Raw genomic sequence first — 13695 nt, 5'->3', positions numbered from 1 at the left:
CCTCAAAGCTGCCCTTCCTCAGCAGATATTACCGTTTGTATGGCGTTATTTTACTGTGGGAAGTGGAAGACTTTTATTCGAGCAGAAACTGGTTGATCCAGGAGAGGTCCAAAGCATCTGTCCTGCCTTCGGCCTTGACGTGACAAAGCAGCTTTTCCCCTTAGTTTTTGACTCAGCTCAGAGGACGGATCAATAACACACTCCCTGCATCAATCAGTTGTTGCTTGAATGAATATCTCCCACTTGCCTGCCTCACTGTTAAAGGCCAGGACCCACAGGAGAAGGGAGACAAAACATTTTTTTAAAAATCAAAAAATGAAAATAATATTTTGGAGAGATTGCTTCCTGAGTCGACTGTGCGGCGCTGGAAAAGCAGCCGGTCAGGCAGTTTCAGGCATAAGCCCTTTATCAGGAATTGCTTCCAGCCTTTTTGTTATCAGGTCATGGTTAGTACACGGACTGCTATTGACTCAAATCACATGGCACGCATGTTCCTTTACGTTTTTTGTAAAAACCAGTTTGCATTGTAAACAAGAAGTGCAAACATATTCCCGCTATTTAATGTCTGGTTTGACGTTCCTATAAACAGGTACCCATGCCCTGGACTATCGATCCAACACAAATCCTGATCAATGCAACTAGCATGGATTGGATTGGAGGAGGAAAATTGCGATGCAGTATCCTGTAATTTTGTTTGATGTAGTGACACAGACTGAAGGACAGAAGTAATCATGTTTCTAAAAAAAAAATCCTCAATTGCTCTGTGTGAACCCTTCAGCGTGGAAGCAGACCATTCGGCCCATTGAGTCCTCACAGATCCTTTGAAAAGCATCCCATCCAGACCCACCCCTCCCAAACCTATCCCTGCAACCCTGCATTTCCCTTGGCTAATCCAGCCTTACCTGCACATCTTTGGACTGTGGGAGGAAACTGGAGCACCCGGAGGAAACCCATGCACACACGGGGAGAATGTGCAAACTCTACACATTTACCTGAGGGTAGAATCGAACCCCCAGTCCCTGGAGCTGTGGGGCAGAGTTAACTTGATTCCTGATGAAGGGCTTTTGCCCAAAACATCGATTTTCCTGCTCCTTGGATGTTGCCTGACCTGCTGTGCTTTTCCAGCACTACTCTAATCTAGACTCTGGTTTCCAGCATCTGCAGTCCTCACCTTTGCCCAGCAGGGTTAACCATCGAGCCACCTGTGAGTTGGAATTGTGATAAAATGGGATGGATTGTTTTAGCCTGAACCAATACGCAGGGGCAAGATCTCACAATGGGGCAGATCTCTTTCCAAAGAGATCGAGCAGAACTGGATTCAGCAAGAGGTGGGAATAGAATTTACAGAGATCCAGAAAGTAAGGGCGACTGACAAATCGTAATCTACTTTAATGGATCAATCCATCCATTATCCTGATGGCAAATCCCAATCATACAACAGTATGGAATGTGTCGGTAAACGAGGACAGAGACTCTGCCGCTATAGGATCAGCCTGTAATGTGTGGGTTAGTTCAGTTGGTTGGACAGCTGGTTTGCAACACAGTGTGATGCCAACAATGTGGGCGGCACGGTGGCGCCAGAGCGCCAGAGACCCGGGTTCAATTCCCGCCTCAGGCGACTGACTGTGTGGAGTTTGCACGTTCTCCCCGTGTCTGCGTGGGTTTCCTCCGGGTGCTCCGGTTTCCTCCCACAGTCCAAAGATGTGCGGGTCAGGTGAATTGGCCATGCTAAATTGCCCGTAGTGTTAGTTAAAGGGGTAAATGTAGGGGAATGGGTGGGTTGTGCTTCGGCGGGTCAGTGTGGACTTGCTGGGCCGAAGGGCCTGTTTCCACACTGTAAATAATCTAAAAAATCTAAATCTAAATGTGGGTTCAATTCCCACATGTAAGGTTGGCACCTTCTCAACCTCACCCCGAGTCTGAGCATCAGGATAAACCACCACCAGTTTCCTCTCTCTCTCTCTCTCTCTCTCTCTCTCTCTGTAATGGCCCTATGGTCTGGTGGGATTATGGTGACTTCCTCTTAATGGTGAAGGGCAGACGGGGGAATAGTTTTCAAATCAATTTCAAGGATCGAAATGGAGGCAATAGATGTCAACCTTTCCAAAAATCAAAACGTGATGAGGGATAATAAGTGGCGCTTGAGGTCCCAAAGTCAGACAATGTGAGATTAAGGCACATCTGGAATCGATGAGCTGATCAGTGTCACAACCGAAGGGTTGGGAATCTGTGGAACTCCCTGCCCTCAGTGAGGCAGTTGAGGCTACCTCATTGAATGTGTTTAAGGCAAGGATAAATAGATTTTTGAACAGTAAAGGAATTAAGAGTCAGGGTGAGAGGGCGAGTAAGTGGAGCTGAGGCCATGAAAAGATCAGCCATGATCTTACTGAATGGTGGAGCAGGCTCGAGGGGCCAGACGGCCTACTCCTGCTCCTCGAGGGGCCAGAACGGCCTACTCCTGCTCCTCGAGGGGCCAGAACGGCCTACTCCTGCTCCTCGAGGGGCCAGAACGGCCTACTCCTGCTCCTCGAGGGGCCAGAACGGCCTACTCCTGCTCCTCGAGGGGCCAGAACGGCCTACTCCTGCTCCTCGAGCGGCCAGACGGCCTACTCCTGCTCCTCGAGGGGCCAGAACGGCCTACTCCTGCTCCTCGAGCGGCCAGACGGCCTACTCCTGCTCCTCGAGGGGCCAGAACGGCCTACTCCTGCTCCTCGAGCGGCCAGACGGCCTACTCCTGCTCCTCGAGGGGCCAGAACGGCCTACTCCTGCTCCTCGAGCGGCCAGAATGGCCTCCTCCTGCTCCGAGTTCTTATGTTCTTATATGTTTCTCCTAACCTGTGTTTGAATGGAAAATAAAATTGATATTCTGTTGGTGTTAGAGAACTTTCCCTGCAGGACAGAATACACCAGGCATGGCTAGGCTGAACACCATGTACTCAAGAATAGATGTGGGTGAAGGAAGTGCGTGTGTTAAAATATCTGGGAGAATAAATCAAACCAATAACACCAGGTAATGTGATAGATATATAACTCTCAGACAGTTCCACATTCACTGCTTCCCCTTGCCTCTCCTCCTTACAACTTTACAGCCCTTTCTGAGGAGCTCCTGTATATCAATACCTCAGCAGTCAACATCTGGTCATGTTCAGATTTCCCAGGGACGCATCAATATAACAACATTGGTCATAAATACCATACTGCAGAGTGGGACAAAGAGATAGAACTGTTGACTGCACTGATCAATACATCAGTCACCTTTCTCGTGCACAAATGGCCAGTATAACACCCAAGCAGAACTATTTGACAGGGAAAAATAACTGCGGATCTTGCCAAGTGTGTAAGTGCCAGCTCTATGTCCCAGATTTATTACCGATATCCTTTATTGCTGCAGGTGACCTCCAGCATCTGCAGTGCTCACTCTCTCCTCTTAAACCAGTACGCCTTGGGAACAGAAGTGTATGGCTGGAACTGAAAGGCAAGGGTTAGGAGTGGAGTCCTAGCTCCTTTGAAGCTGACATTCCCAACTTTTGTATTTTTAATGAGATGGATTGCCTGCTCCATACAGAAATGAGACAACTGTCCTGCATCACTGTTCCCAAATCTGCAACATACTGGGACCAGCTGAGCACCTTTCCTTGTGTTTGTCCTATTGTCACCATGAAATAAGAAAATTTACTCTGAGGGGTCAACAAGAATTGCTGCCAATATTATTTATGAAACTAATATTTTGCTATAAAGCTCACAAGTTTGGGAAAAGAGTCTCATTAGGAATACTGCACTGAAGAGGTATAGCAAACTTCACAGCAACTCACCAACAGTTGTTTAAGAATTCCTGCACTTCCCCAGCACTCAGTGCAAATGATTATACAAAGAAAAATGGACAAGCAATACAAAAGGTTAGCGTAATTATAAATGGACCCATTTCTGTATGGAGCAGGCAATCCATCTCATTAAAAATACAAAAGTTGGGAATGTCAGCTTCAAGAAGCTGGGACTCCACTCCTAACCCTTGCCTTTCAGTTCCAGCCATACACTTCTGTTCCATAAGACCATAAGACATAGGAGTCAAAGTAAGGCTATTCGGCCCATCGAGTCCACTCCGCCATACAATCAAGGCTGAATGGGCATTTCAACTCCACTTACCCGCATTCTCCCCGTAGCCCTTAATTCCTTGTGACATCAAGAATTTATCAATCTCTGCCTTGAAGACATTTAGCGTCCCGGCCTCCACTGCACTCTGCGGCAATGAATTCCACAGGCCCACCACTCTCTGGCTGAAGAAATGTCTCCACATTTCTGTTCTGAATTGACCCCCTCTAATTCTAAGGTTGCGTCCACGGGTCCTAGTCTCCTCACTTAACGGAAACAATTCCCTAGCATCCCAAGGCGTACTGGTTTATGAAGAGAAAGTGAGGACTGCAGATGCTGGAGGTCAGAGTCGAAGAGTGTGGTGCTGGAAAAGCACAGCCAGTCAGGCAGCATCCGAGGAGCAGGGGAATCGATGTTTCAGGCATAAAGCCTTCATCAAGAGCTCGAAACGTTGACTCTCCTGCTCCTCGGTTGCTGCCTGACCGGCTGTGCTTTTCCAGCGCCACATTCTTTGATTCACATTGATTTAAGAATCAACTTGATACAGAATTGACTCCATGTCGGACAGACAGAAATTCTGCCAGTGGATATTTCTGTGCAATTGTAAGCATGCCACTGAGTTGTTGCATGAGTTAGAACAATTGACTGACCAAAATAGTAGTGACACATCCCTTATTGCAACTGGGCCTTTCTCCAACATGATGTTTCTTGCAACATTCCTTCATCATGTCCCAGGAAATCATCCCCTGTGAGAGACTGAGTAATATTGTTCCGGACTCTGAGTGCAAACTTTTTCGTGACGGTACTGATTGCTCCTATAGTACTCACGCTGGAACATGCAGGCACACAGCGAGTTCCAGACTCCAGCAGAAGTGAACACCCTGGAAGCTGTGGTACCCCTGTCTCCCTCAGAGAGGAACTCCTCAGCATTCGCTGCTACAAGGAGAGAAGGGCTGGACCATGGAAACCGTTTCAGATAGCAACACAGCTTTAATCCTGCTATCAACACGGTTTTATTACTAAGAAAACTAAGTGCCACTCATTGATAAAAATCTAACACTTTCTCGAAACACTCAATTTTCCTTTTTTCTATTACCTATCACTACTTTAATAAGTTTTTGAACTAATCCGTAATCCTGCTTTTGTTATACTCAGTTTGTAAATATGACTGAAACAGGTTTCAGCTGGTGACCTGTGCAAAACTATCAGATTTAACGACAGGCCAATGTTTGAGCCACTTTCGTTCTGTTATGTCTCATGTTATTCAATGGTCCAAGCAGATTACAAACATGTGCGCAAGTTCACTGTACACAGCCTTTATCGCGATTTGCATCAGTCACAATACACAGACTATTCATTTACAACAAGGTTCAGTCATCTGCATAGGAATCCACTTCCTCATCGGAGGTTTCAGAAACAAACATCATTTTCATTTTAACTTAAAACAGCAATCTAGGAACGCTACTTTTTCAGTAGGGAACTTTTCCACTTGTCCCCATCATTCTACGCCCTTCACACATTCACTCTTAGCCTGTCCTCCAGTCTGAGGGACAGAGAGAGGAGGTAGTGCCTGGAACAAGCAAATAATTCCCATCCTTTTCGCAAATTTATGTATAGATTCCAATCCTTAACAAGGTTACACTGTACACTTTCCAATTCAGATAGATCCCGTAAAAATAAAGTCATGTTCCTTCCTGCCGCATGGTCAAGAGGGCATATAGCAGTCACCTGGTCCTGAACTGTGTGTGTGATTGGACATTGCAAAACACCTCTTGCATTCACCTAATTTCTTTTGTGTCTTTAATTTATGATTTGAATCCTTTGTACTTGCAACGTGACTGTTCAGAATGACCTGTAACATTTGATTATAGTTTTTGGAACTGCAGTAACTGATGGCCAGAAGCGCACACAGAGGACTCCCAGAATACAGATTCATTTCTCTCTGGGTCACCTCACATGTTTTTTTGTCAGTAGTGTCGTCCAAGTAGATTGTAAACATGTGTTGGACTCAGTTTTACATTTTTTCTAATCAAGATTTGCATCAATGGCATCTAACAAAGTCCACCATTAACCTGCAGATTCCAATTCTGTGCATGGAGATAATTTACAGTTCCCACTTCTTGCCATAAAAAAAAGGTCATTTATCTCCCCGAGAGAACTATAAATGTTTAGGTCACCTTGTCCTCTAATTTATCTTCACTTTGAATAGATGAAAGAAAATCTTGGAGCTTCCTTTACATAGAATGACATAGAACGTACAGACTGGGAGAGATCTCAGTGGCCCAGTGCATTTGGACCAGACCAGAACCCACCCCAAAATATTTTAAGAAGGTAGCCCAGATCCTAACATTTTCTTATTTAAAGCTAAATGTAAATTGTCTGTTCTAGATGCGATATGACTGGTCAAACCACTCAATATGAAGCAAAACATAATTTATTTAAACACTGTCATTAATATACAACCAAAGAAAGAAGAATTTTGAATAACAACTCTACTGGAAAACTTAACAGAATAATAGATATAGTAACTATTACTAATTAACTGTTCCAATATAATAGCATCCCATAAACACACCTCTTGGCAAATGAAAATAGGCAAATTCAGACACAGATTCTTACATGCAGTTCTCCCATCCAGGAGGAAAAGAGATAATTGAGACAGGTGACATTTACTGAAGCTTCCAACTCTGTTGAGATTGCAAAGGCTTCTGCTTAAAGCTAAACCTAAAACTCCAGAAATCCAGATCGGAGAGAGCAAGCCACACCCATTCAGGCTGTTCAAACATCAACCCAAGCTGCTTAAGTGGTGTTAACTAACCAGCTTGGCACCTCTGCCTTCCAACCTCATTTCAAATAAAAACATCACAGAATAACTTCTTAAAGTGACAGCATTGTCATAGCAGCTCCACCAAGATAGGCCATCAGAAACAGGAACAGAAGTAGGCCATTCGGCCCCTTGAGCCTGCTCCATCATTCAATAGGATTGTGGCTGATCCAAAATTCCTCACATCTAAGTTCCTGCCATTTCCCTGTAACCCTTGATTCCCCGACTGATCAAGAATCTATCTCAGCCTTAAACGGATGCCCCCAACAGCTCGCTCTGGGGCAAGGAGTTCCAAAGATTCACGACTCTCTGAGAGAAGAAACTCCTCCTCATCTCAGTCTTAAACTGTTGCCCCTTTGTTCTGAGACTGTACCCTCTGGTCCTAGACTCTGCCATGAGGGGTAATATCCTCTCAGCATTGACCCTGTCAAGCTCCTTCAGAATCTGATATGTTACAATAAGATCACCTCTCATTCTTATAAACCCCAGTCAGTATAGTCCCAGTCCGTTTAGCCTTTGCTCATAAGACAATCCCTCCATCCCAATGACCATCCTGGTAACCTTCTCTGAGGTGCTGCCAATGATATGACATCTTTCCTTTAAGGTGACCAAACTGCTCACTCTATTCCAGATGTGGTCTCACCAGCCCTTTGTACAGTTGCAGTAAGATTTTCCTACTCTTATACTCCAAACACTTTTGAAATAAGGGCCAGCATTGCTTCACTTCACATGTACAGCAGGTAAATGTAAATGTCCAACCCGTCCATGCCGACCAGATATCCCAACTCAATCTAGTCCCACCTCCCAGCACCCGGCCCATATCCCTCCAAACCCTTCCTATTCATATACCCATCCAAATGCTTCTTAAATGCTACAATTGTACCAGCCTCCACCACTTCCTCTGGCAGCTCATTCCACACACGTACCACCCTCTGCATAAAAAAGTTGCCCCTTAGGTCTCTTTTATATCTTTTCCCTCTCACCCTAAACCTGTGCCCTCTAGTTCTGGACTCCCCCACCCCAGGGAAAAGACTTTGTCTATTTATCCTATCCATGCCCCTCATGATCTTGTAAACCTCTATAAGGTCACCCCTCAGCCTCCGACACTCTAAGGAAAACAGCCCCAGCCTGTTCAGCCTCACCCCATAGCTCAATCCTCCAACCCTGGCAACATCCTTGTAAATCCTTTCTGAACCTTTTCAAGTTTACCTCAGGTTACAATGGGATCTTGAACAGATGGGCCAATGGGCTGAGGAGTGGCAGATGGAGTGTGTTAGCTTTCTGTGTTCTGTGTTCAAACACTGCCAAGACACTTTATATAGCAGCTTTCTGCCATTTTTGTTATTTAAGTATGTCTTGGACAGGAAATAAAAAGCTTTATATTTACCTAGCACCTTATCAAATCTCTGAACAATATTCACAACTAATTTTTCTACCAGCTCCTTAACATAAGAAAGCATTACAAGATGGCTCAAAATATCATTGTAAAACAAAATTAGACACTGAACCCTCTCGAGGTGATATCTGAGCTTGGTGAAAGAGGAAGGTTTTAATGAGTGTTTTAAAGAACGAGAATTAGATGGTGAGGTGCAAGGAAGCAATTTCAGGGAATAAAGCCTTAGCAACTACAGACCTGGAGCCCAGGTAAAACCAGAGATGCTCAAAAGGTCAGAATCAGGTGAGCAGGGGGAACTCAGAGGCTTGTGGGTTTGGAGAAAGATTACAGACAGCAGAAGAGGGCAAGATCCCAGAGATTACAGAGATCAGGAGAGAATGAAATCCTGCAGTTTACAGAGATCAGGAGGGGGTGAAATTTGGAGATTACAGAGATCAGGAGGGGGTGAAATCCTGTAGATTTGAGAGATCAGGAGGGGTTTTTAAAATTGAGATGGGTTTAACCTGGAGCCGGTGTCAATCTGTCAGCATGGGGGTGATAGGTGAATAGGGTATGGTGCAATAAGGTCATTGACAAATGAGTTTTAGATGACCTCTAGTTTCTGGAATGTGAAAGGTCAGCCAGAAGAACTTTCGAATCTTGAACAGCCCACTGCTCCAGGACTGGAAACAGCTGTCCCAGTGACCGTGCAGAAATGGGGTCAGGAAGATCCATGCAAGGTCAAAGAGAATTTGGACCAGGGATCAAAGACAACGGTGCAGTCTATCTAATCCTTAACTGGAGAAAATTTTAACCCATCTGGTATTGGTTCTTGAATCAGCAATCTTTCAGTTAGCTATTTCGCTATGCAGAAAGGCAGGGGTAAGATACAGCTGGGTGTCACCAGCATACACCTTCAAACTAACTCTGGGCTGTTGGACAGTGGTGTCCATCAGCAGCGTTTAGTTCAGAAACTGGGCGTGGGCAAGAACAGTTCCTTGATTAGTCTGAGAGTCCAGCAGAACATTGGGCAGCACAAGAGTATTGTGGAAACTGAATAAATGAGTCTGCACGACAGTTAGGTAAAAAGAGCAGGAAAACGTTGTCAGGAACAATGACAGGGCACGGAGTCCAACCGAAGCTCACCACTTGCAGAACTTTCACTCTGTACCCACACCTCCTGCCACCACTGACACAGTCACACTACATCTTCACTTGTTCTAAAGGTCATTGCCACAACTTTCACACCTCTCCCCTTCCCTGTGCTCAAACTGATTGTATTTAATAATTACAGAGAGTTATGGAGAGACTCAGCAAGTCTGGCAGCATCCATGTGGGGGGTGGGGGTGTGTGAGAGAGAGAGACAGAGAGAGAGAGACAGACAGACAGAGAGAGAGAGAGACACACACACACACAGAGTTAACGTTTTGAGTCTGATGTGACTCTTCCTCAGATGAAATCTTCTTCAGTTATCAAAGCGAGTCCTACAGGATTCAAAACGTTAACAAACTCTCTCCATTTTTCTCTCTGTCTCACTCTCTCTCTGTGTCTGTCTCTGTCTCTCTGTCCCTCTCTCTCTCTGTCCCCTCTCTCTCTCTGTCTCTGTCTCTGTCTCTCTCTCTCTGTCTCTGTCTCTCTCTCTCTGTCTCTCTCTCTCTGTCTCTCTCTCTGTCTCTCTCTCTGTACAGATGCTGTCCAGTCTTCTCTGTGCTTTCAGTTTCCCAACACCTACAGTATTTTGCCTTTATTTGATGGTCTACATATTAGGTCTTCAGCTTCCTGATTTGAAAACGCTGCGTTTCAGTGATTCTTTTCATACATCTCAGACATTGGCTAAGGTTCTCATTAGCTCCAATTAACGCCATCTCCAAACATCATTTACTCAGTCACCCAGAACATTCAGAGTACTCAGGAATTGCAGCGATCCTCGGTGGAAGGACTGTGCTGTGGATAGCACAGTTAACCAGAACGATCGTTCTGACAGGGAACAGCTTCAGATATCCTCGAGTCTCCCAGTCGCCACTCCCCTGTTAAATTTGCCATCTTCACAGACGGGCTGGTGTCTCCTTTTGTGGTCTCTCGCCCCAAACCCACCCCAACACCTGGTATTCCTGAACACGTGGCCCTTCCTCCCTCACACACAATGCTGGCCCATCACCAGGAGCTGAGACTGCCTCTCCAGCTCTGCGGAGTGAGAGTTCTGAGACAGCCCCAGGCAGAGGGGCTTGGAGCTGGACCCCATACTCTGTGCCCCAAGCCCCATGCCCAGGCTGAGTTGGCAGTGGCAGGGAGGGAGGGGGCTGCTTCCCCAGGGAACAGGGGACACTCGCTCCCACTGGGCTGTCTATGACAGGGAAGGAACACAGAGCATGGCACAGCAGGTGAGCTCCTGTACCCAGGATCCCCTTGGGGAGGTGGGGGCTACTGACCCCAATGTGAGGGAACCATCTGGGTCTAACTGGCTGGGGGATCTTTAAACCTGGTGTTTCGGGCAGTGTTAACATGACTGTGCCCTATGGCTGGGGATTCATGAAGGGGGAGTGGGTGAGGTTGGCTATTTAATAAACCCAGCGTCCCCACCCCACCCAACAGCATATTATCAGCAAATATACCCGCCCCCCCCTCCATGTCCCAGGGAGGGTGTGTGTGGGGGGGGAGGTGGGTTAGATCAAAGACAAATTCTCCATGTAACTGACTGTCTTTTACTGTCATCATCAAAGGTGGGGGGGTCTGGGAGTGGAAAGTACCCCTCCCAGAATAAAGAGCAGAGGGTTGTTCTCAGGGTTAGTATCTGGGGGGGGGGGGGGGGGGGCCGAAGGGGAACACAAAGGGGTTACAGGTTAGACACACAGATTAATCCCCACCCCCCCACTCTCTGTGCTGGAGTAGGGGATTACAAACTGTCTGAATTCAGGGTGGGGGACAGGGAGGGGGTGTCTGGACACAGTCTGTCTGGGGAGGGGGTAAGGAGACAGACAGACAGACACAGTAGCTCTTACCTGCAGTCTCTCGCTCGCTGGCTGCCACATTCTCGCTGTCTGTCCCTCTCTCTCTCTCTCTCTCTCTGTGGGTGTGTGTCTGGGGGGTGTGCCCAGGGGAGGGAGGGGGGAAACAGGACTCCCCCTGAGCTCTCTCGCTCTCGGTGACTCAGTGTCGGTGGCGGTGTGTCCCCGCTTGGGGCTGCAGCCTGTCCCGGGATCAGCGGCTGGTGTCTGTCTGTGTGTGTGAGCGGTGTCCGCTCCTGCCCCGGCTCTCTCTCTCTCACACACACACTCACACAGACACAGGCGGAGCACACAGGCTCAGCGCCTGCCCCTCACTCCCATTTGTAGCTGCACACCCCCGGGGGAGGGGAGTGGAGGGGGGAACACCCACCCTCAAACACACCCCCACCCTCAAACACCACTCCCCCACACACACCCACCCTCAAACACACCCACACACACACCCACCCTTAAATACACCCACAAACACCCCCACCCTCAAACACACCCACCCTCAAACACCACCCACACACACACACCCCACCCTCAAACACCACACACACCCCACCCACACACACCCCACTCTCAAACACCACACACACCCCAACCTCACACACACCCACACACACCCCACTCTCAAACACACCACACACATACACACCCTCAAACACACCCACACACATACACACCCTCAAACACACCCACACACACACTCCACCCTCAAACACTCCCCCTACGCACACCACCATCCTCAAACAACCCTCCACACACTCCCCCAACCTCATAAAACCCCCACACCCCCACCCTCAAACACCCCCCCCACACACACCCACCCTCAAACAACACCCTCCACACACACACCCGCCCTCAAACATCTCCCACACACACACCTCCATTCTCAAATACGCCCCCACACACACCCCCACTCTCAAACTTCCCCCCACACACCCCCACTCTCAAACACCCCCACACACACCCCACCCTCAAACACACCAACACACACACCCCATCCTCAAATACAACACACACACACCTTCAAACACCTCCCGACACATACACACCCTCAAATACCCCCAGACACACACACACCCTCAAACAGCGCCCCCCACACACACCCCCTCAAACAGCACCCCCCACACACACCCACTCCCAAACACGCCCCATACATCCCCACCCTAAAACACCCACACACACTCCCCCACCCTCAAACACCCCACAGATACACCCACCCTTAAACATACCCACACACACACCCCGCCCACAAATGCACCCACACACACACCCACCCTCAAACACCCCCCCACACACCCCCACACTCAAACACACACACCCCGCCCACAAACGCACCCACACACACACACCCACCCTCAAACACTCCCCCACACTCAAACACACCCCACACACACCCCACCCAAACACACCTCCACACCACCCCACCCTCAAACAAACTGCCACACATCCCACCCTTAAACACCCCCTACACACACTCCACCCTCAGACACACTCCCCACACACCCCCACCCTCAGACACCTCCACGCTCAAACACCCTCCACACATACCCCCACCTTCAAACAGCCCCCACAACACACCCCCACAAACCTGACCCTCAAACACTGCGCACACACACCCCTACCCACAAACACCCCCCCACACACCCACCCTAATCAACACCCCCCAAAAACACACCTACCCTCAAACAGACCCCCCACACCCCACACTCAAACACCCCCCATATACATACACACTTTCAAATTCACCCACACACGGCCCACCCTCAAATACACCCCACCCTCTAACACCCACCCACCCACACACACCCACCCCCAAACACCCCCCCACACACATACACCCTCAAACACCCGCACACACACACCCCACCCTCAAATACACCTCTCACACACACACCCACCCTCAAACCCCCACCTACACCCCACCTTCAAACATCCCCCACACACACCCCCACCCTCAAACACCCCCCACACATACCCCACCTTCAAACACCTCCCACAAACACGCCCCCACACATCCCGCCCTCAAACACTGCCCACACACCCCCACCCTCAAACACCCACCCACACACACCCTCCGTGAAATCACCCCACACACTCCCACCCTCAAACACCCACCCACACACACCCTCAAACACACACCCACACACACCCTCCCTGAAATCACCCCACACACTCCCACCCTCAAACAACACCCCCCACACACACACCCACCCTCAAACACCCCCCTATACACACCCACCCTCAAACACCCACCGACACACACCCCACCCTCAAACACACCCACACATACCCCCACTCTCAAACAACCCTCCACACACACCCACCCTCAAATACACCCCAGACACACATCCCACCCTCAAACACGCCCCACACACACCCCACCCTCAAACAGTGGCCCCCACACACACACA

The 13695-nt window shown here is 48.5% G+C and overlaps 1 protein-coding gene across 1 annotated transcript in view; it reads right to left on the bottom strand.

The window, feature by feature from the left end:
• The window catches only part of pid1 (phosphotyrosine interaction domain containing 1), a 137629-nt gene extending 125973 nt beyond the window's left edge, over positions 1–11656 (bottom strand). Inside the window, exon 1 of the mRNA XM_060833994.1 lies at positions 11288–11656. Within this exon, the coding sequence (XP_060689977.1) occupies positions 11288–11317 (30 nt within the window). The 5' untranslated portion in view covers positions 11318–11656. The remainder of the gene's footprint in view (positions 1–11287) is intronic.
• Between the last annotated feature and the right edge of the window lie 2039 nt (positions 11657–13695).

The sequence above is a fragment of the Hemiscyllium ocellatum genome, chromosome 13 (genome assembly GCF_020745735.1).
Source record: "Hemiscyllium ocellatum isolate sHemOce1 chromosome 13, sHemOce1.pat.X.cur, whole genome shotgun sequence".
In the NCBI taxonomy this organism is placed as follows: domain Eukaryota; kingdom Metazoa; phylum Chordata; class Chondrichthyes; order Orectolobiformes; family Hemiscylliidae; genus Hemiscyllium; species Hemiscyllium ocellatum.
Note: the sequence above shows the minus strand (reverse complement) of the source record. Positions and strands in the feature narration are given on the sequence as shown.